The sequence below is a fragment of the Nestor notabilis genome, unplaced genomic scaffold (assembly GCF_000696875.1).
Source record: "Nestor notabilis isolate BGI_N333 unplaced genomic scaffold, ASM69687v1 scaffold26813, whole genome shotgun sequence".
Classification (NCBI taxonomy): domain Eukaryota; kingdom Metazoa; phylum Chordata; class Aves; order Psittaciformes; family Psittacidae; genus Nestor; species Nestor notabilis.
The window spans coordinates 6,440-12,933 of record NW_009921045.1 but is presented as its reverse complement, the minus strand read 5'-3'; the positions used below and the strand labels follow the sequence as shown (position 1 = coordinate 12,933).

General features: G+C 52.5%; 1 protein-coding gene across 1 annotated transcript in view; it reads right to left on the bottom strand.

The window, feature by feature from the left end:
• Positions 1-442: 442 nt before the first annotated feature.
• Positions 443-6,494, bottom strand: part of ZNF341 (zinc finger protein 341) — a gene marked incomplete at its 5' end in the record, with an annotated part of 11,335 nt that continues 5,283 nt past the window's right edge. The window contains 5 exons of the mRNA XM_010010974.1: positions 443-1,532; positions 3,021-3,091; positions 3,861-3,972; positions 4,410-4,542; positions 5,851-5,947. Coding sequence (XP_010009276.1) covers positions 1,018-1,532; positions 3,021-3,091; positions 3,861-3,972; positions 4,410-4,542; positions 5,851-5,947 — 928 coding nt within the window. The remainder of the gene's footprint in view (positions 1,533-3,020; positions 3,092-3,860; positions 3,973-4,409; positions 4,543-5,850; positions 5,948-6,494) is intronic.

Sequence of the window (6,494 nt, the reverse complement as noted above, 5' to 3'; positions counted from 1 at the left end):
AGGCACTGGAGCTGCTCTAACGTGTCCCCTTCAGGAGCCTTCTCTTCTCACACTGGAGTTTCTTGCTACCTGACCGAGTCCCACCTGCCCGTGACCCACTGGAGCAACTGGCCCATGGAACTGAGCTGAGGGAACACACAGGCTGGGAGGCAGAACCTTGCAGCACAGGAGCTGATGCTGGAAAATTGCCTCATGGTGCTCCACAGGTTTCTGCATGACCAGGACAGGTCACTTCACCCAGGCCTTAATCTCGTCCCCATACCCAGAAGGAGTCACATTTAACTGTCACTATAAGGACTGACTCATGGATGTCTAAAAGCACTTTGAGATCCTTGGATATGGAGAAGAACCACAAAAAGAACACACCCTGGAGAGAATTACCAGCCAGAGAGAAGAGGCAACACAGGAGCATGCTCCCACCCACCAACTCCACACAGCACGGGAGGTCCATGGTGTTTATAACACATGTACAGACAAGGTCATCTTTCTACTGATAAGAGACAGAGAGGTGAAAGATACCAGAGATAAGTCTGTCAGGGTATTTCTGAACAGTGTTCCCAAAGGATCTCAAGATGAACTTGCTTCCATTAGGAAGGATCAATAGTTTGCTCTCGGAAAGGCCACCCAAATACTGGGCAATACAACTTTTAGGCCAGAAAAACCACAGATGGGACAGGCTGTGATTTGCAAAGCCGCCCCATTTCAGCAGCTCTGTTTGGTGCACATTTGCATGCTCCTTCTTACCCTGATTCAGGGATCTTGGTCTTTCTTGCCCTAAGCTGACGCAGATGGACAAGAAATAATGGAGCCATTCTCTTCAGTGCCTTGTAGCCATCGGTGGCTTCCAAGCAGCCCTCTACCCAAGGATGGGAAGAACAAGTGGAGAGGAAAGCTGTTCTCTCCCGTGCCCATCTACCTCCCCACAAGAGCTTTGGTCTTTTTCACCAGGATAAATTTCAGCACCAAGTGTGACAGCCCCAGCAGCAGCCCTCAGCCACACAGTGGCTCTGTGCACTGTCACTCTGTTGTCTGGATGTACACAGGGACAGCCAGCATGGTGCAGGGGCCGTCCGAGGCAGCCTGCAGTTCTGCTAGGGCCAAATTGGACGTGATGCTGTTGGGCTGCCCAGGAACAACCAGGTCTGAGTCAGCAGCTCCTGACCCCCCAACCACGATGGACAGGACAGCGTCTGACTCCTGGAAGGGTTCTTTGTTCGGGCCACCCTCAGGGAGGCTTTCCCCAGCAGCCCCGTCCTTCAGCTCTGCCAGCCCCAGCGGGGTGGGGAGGGATAGGCCTGCCTTGCGCCCCCGGGGCACCCGCTTCTTTTGGGGCTTCCTGAGCTGCAGGTCCTTGTCCTTGGGGGAGCCCAGGCGGCACTTGTGGTCCTTCATGTACTTGTGGCGCGTGAAGCCCTTGCTGCACGTGGGGCAGCGGTATTTGTAGTTGCCGGTGTGTGAGCGCTGATGCTCCATCATGTGGGCTCGGCGGCTGAAGGACTTGTTGCAGTACTGGCACTTGTGGATCTTCATCCCTGCACAGAGCATGGGAGGAGAGAGAGCTTGGTTAGAGACCTGCATCCACCAGGGAAACCTGCCCCTTCCCATAGGAGACAGGCTGAGAATATTGGGGCTCTTCAGCCTGGAGCAGAGAAGCTGCGTGGAGACCTCAGAGCAGCTTCCAGTGTCTGAAGGGGGCTACAAGGATGCTGAAGAGGGACTCTTCATCAGGGACTGGAGTGATAGGACAAGGGGTGATGGGTTCAAACTGAAACGGGAGATTTAGGTTAAGTTCTTCCCTGTGAGGGTGCTGAGGCACTGGCACAGGGTGCCCAGAGAAGCTGTGGCTGCCCCATCCCTGGCAGTGTTCAAGGGCAAGGTGGACCCAAAGGCCAGGTTGGACACAGGGGCTTGGAGCAACCTGCTCTAGTGGGAGGTGTCCCTGCCCACGGCAGGGGGTTGGAGCTGGATGATCTTAAGGTCCTTTCTAACCCAAACCAGTCTGGGATTCTGGGATTCTGTGACAGCTTCATCTCCTCTTCCAAGGAGATGCTCCCAGATAAAAAGAAGAACACGTTGTGCCAAGCAAATCTGCAGTCAGAAAAGGGCGAGTGGACACCTTGGATGTCTCTGTTTACAAGCTAAAACCATAGTTCTTGCCTTAAATGAGAGGATTAAAATACCACCAGGAAAGAATGTCAGGTAATTATGATGAAAATGTAAAACTCTGATTTTTTCCAAGTGTATTTGCCAAGTAAAGACATTTCACTTTCTTTTTCCTCCCAAGTATGGGAATGGACAGTCTGAAACAAACCACCCACTGCACAGTCAGCACAGACCCAGCTGATCACACTCTGCAGGGCTTCGGACATGACAGGCATAAGAAAAGACTTTCAGTTTTACCCCGAGAGACAAGTCTGAAGGTTCCCTGGGGCATGGGAATAAATCATGTCTTTATTAGGAGTGGGAGCATCATTTTGGGGATGGGAAGGGAACTAAATCCCATGAGATCTCCTTTTGAATGTCGGATGGTTTGGGGGGAGGAGTGGACAGAGCACTCTGCATACTCCTTTGGTAGCAAACACACCAAGTAATCCAGCTCTGCTTTTGAGCCTCACAGCAGGCCCTGCCTACAGGTTTATACTGCCTTAGAAAAGAGCCCAAAGCTGAGACACAGCTCTAAATGCAAGCTCACTTACACAGCCTTGCAGCAACAGAGAGCAAAAACCTAAAGCTAGTAAATTCTATCCAGCATTTAGGCCTGTACCTGGGAACACTGTACCACAGGCAGTGGGAATCCTCACAGAGGAAGCTACACAGTAGCTGCGTTGGCTGAGCAGTGGTACAGGGCCACTGCAGGGAAAACACCTCTCAGAAACATCCTGTGCTTCTGGGGTTACAAAGCAGAGGCACTTCCACGGTTTGCTCTCTCTTGTTGCTCAGGTTTGCTCCTGTAACACGCTCCTGCAGCACCAGTGAATCCCAGTCACTTCCTTGCCAACCACTGGCAGAGCTGCACTTACCCGAATGGGACAGTATGTGAGCCTTCAGCTTGTCAGGCCTGTTGAACTCCTTATTGCAGCCCGTGTGGCTTCTGTAACAACAAGAAATGCTGGTGAGCAGCATGAAGCCACTGAGATCAATGTATAAACACATCCTGTACCATAAAGATGGGTCCCTTGGTGCAGTCTTCGTAGAAGCTCCACTATTTCAGCCCTTCTGGAGAGGGACAAGAAATAAACAGGCTGCTACAGGGACATGTGGCTTTGGCTGTACTACACACGGTCTGTGTCTCACTGTGAATGCATCTAAAAACAGCCAGCTCAAGATCCCAACTGGAGTATTTTGGAAGGAGCCACAAGGTGGCTGGAGCAGGGAGAAGGCAGCCTGTCTTGGCTACCTCAGGAGGCCCATGGCTCTGCCATGGATTTGGGGATGCACCTCCTAAACCTGGGTTTCTCTGGCTCATACATTAGCTCCTATGTTGCCAAGTGCTTTTCAAGATGTGGCAGTCAGGGAGAGCCCACCATTTGGGCAACCCTTTGCTTTGTGGTTAAACACTCCAGTGCCCCCCAGGTGTAACCCACACTCCTCCAGTGAAGGCAGGCTTTATTTAACAGGGCTTATGAACTGAGACAAAATAATGTGACCCCACAGGAAGTCAATGGCAAAAGACTGGGACTTCTGGGTTCCCAGTTTAACAGCACACAGCATTCCCACCTCCCCAAGCAGCAGTGGATTGGTAGATGGCACACATGTACCCTAGAGTACCTGCAGGAGACATTTCTTCCATCCCAACCCCATTAAGACGTGCATCCCAGCCCCATTAAGACATGCCACCACCCTGGAGATACACTACGTACGAGAAGGGACATTTGTATTTCTTGAAAGGCTCATGGATCAACATGTGTCGCTTGAGTTTGTCTTTCCGGTTGAAAGCTGCGTCACACACTGAGCACTTAAAGGGCTTTTCACCTGGATGAAAAGAGAGCAAGAGTCAGGGAGAGTCTGGTCACACAGAGCTTGGACACTCTGCTTCTCCACAGACTTCTCCAAACTTCCCTATCCTTCCTGATGGGTAAGTGGATGGATACAGTCCACACCACTCCTGCTCTCCAGAGCCAGCTTCTGCAACCACAGGCAACCGAGAACCTCTGTGTCCCACTTCTAAGTGGTGCAGCACTGGGCATGAGGCTAAACCAAAGACATCTCCTGAATCCATGTTGCCACAAATGACCCCGTACAGTCAACTGTTACTCTGGGTACCAGGAAAACAGCCAGGGCAGGAAGGACCATGACACAGAGACAACAGGCACGGCGGTGCCAGGGGAGCCCATAGAACAGTTTAGGTTGGAAGGGACCTTAAAGCCCATCCAGTTCCACCCCACGACGGGCAGGACAGGTCCCCGTACCCGAGTGGATGTGTGCGTGCAGCTTGAGGTAGTGCTCCCGGCGGAAGAACTTCTTACAGATCTGGCACTTGAACTTGCTGCCGCCGCCGTGCGTGGGGATGTGGCGCCGCAGGTACCTCTCGCAGGGGAACACCTACAACACACAGAGCAGGCTCAGAGCCAGCACCAGGGGCGTCAGAGCACCCAAACCAGGGCTAAGAGCCAGCAGCACACACGAGGCATCACTGCCCCTGCACAAGGTGTTGCCTGTATAGAAAGCATAAGAAGCTCATGGTAACTCCTTGCTCAGGAAGGATGCACTGAGAAAACCTTCAGGTTTCTGTAAGGGAATATACAGATAGAGCTTAACAAAAGAGAAGAAACTAAACAAAACACAACAAAAAACCCAAACCTTCTTATTCTTAGGAGCTGCTGCTCAGTTTTGTAACACCATACTGCAGAGGACCAGCACCCCAACGGATGCCCAGTCTCCCAGCAAAGCCAGCAGCAGGGCAAGGACCCCCAGGAGTTATCACCTTCCCACAGTGTGAACTTCAGTTTCTGCTTCCCAAGAATCTGTTAGCAAAGGCTCCTGTTCTTTGTAAAGCCAGCGTGAACAGTTCCTTTGGCTAATGGGACACTGCAAACCCAAGCTGAGTGAACGCCTCATGAGCACGCTTCAGGCACATGGCTGAAGGGAGCACAGGGGTTCTGTGCTCTCACATCTCCAGAAAACAGCAGTATTAGTAAGAATACAAACAGAAGTAACAAATACTGCTGCAGGTAACGGGCTTTCAGACTCCCATGCTGCATGCTCGAAGTGCCACCAGGCTCAGAAGGGCATCTGTCACTGGTGGGGGAAGTGGAGAGAAGACAGGTACAGCAGGATGGGTTCTGACCATGGCAGGAGCGCGTCTCCCCTTCCTGAGCTACCTCAGTACAGAGTGGTCACTCCTCTGACACTGTCCCTGCCCCCCCTGCAGGATGTGCAGTTCCTTTGCTACAAACAGAGGAGCAAAGGGCCACATTTTAGTCCGGATTTCAAAAAATAATTTATTAGAATTTAAACCCCACAAAATTCTGCCCCTCAAACTTGTGCTGAAGAGAGGGTTTTCAGCCCAAACCTACCCGGGCGTCAGTGTGGTCCCAGTCACATCACTCGAACAGGTTTCTCTTTGGCAAGGACACAGAGCACACATCCAAAAGAGAGGAATGAGGGGGAACCCTGACAGATTCTGTTCAGCAAATGGGACCAGGAGAAAAGCCAGCACTGTGGGGAGGAACGTACTGTGTGAGAGGCCAGAGAGCTGGCGGTGAGCAGTGCCATCACCTCTGCCTCTCTGAAAAGCCCCCCATGAGCCTGCCAGTCGGTACTGAGGTAGGAAGGGAGAGGAAAGGGAGCAGAGGGTGCCCTCAGAGCCCTCATGACATGTCCAGGCCTGGCCCAGGCAGCGTCACCCACCTTCTGGCAGTGAGGGCAGGGGAAGTTGTGTGTCGCTGTCTGCAGATGGTGCTCCAGCGCCTCCGGGGTCGAGTACTTATTTACACACTTGACACATCTGGATGTGGAGAGAAAGAACAGAGCCTGAGCAAGGCCATGGCCAGCACAGCCCCACAGTGCAGGCAGAGCCCAGCCCAGCCACCTTCCAGCTTGATTTTGGATGGGTGGGTTTGGTACAGACAGTAACACCCCCAGCCAGGTGCTCTGAAACCAGCAACCCACAAAGCCAGGTCACACTCACACTCAGCATCCTTCACGAGGGGAGATGCTGGAGAACTGGGTGGAGAAGCCTTTGAACTGCTAGTGCTCTTCCACATGGAGCACCCAGACCTGAGCACAGATTCCACATTGCTTCCTCATGGAAACAAGCCCTGTGTAATGACTTCACCTTACTTGAAATACTTCCTTCCTTCTTCATTGCACAAAGACACCAGCTCCCAGTGAAGGAGCTGAGTCGGGTCACAGCATAAGAACAGTCACCCATGGCTGGGGCAGACACATGGTGACACGCTTCCACGTGGGCCCTACAGCATCTAACAGAGCTTCAGCTCCCACCACCACCTCTCCAAAGCCACCTGGGCCCTCTCCCTGTTCTCACCTTTCCT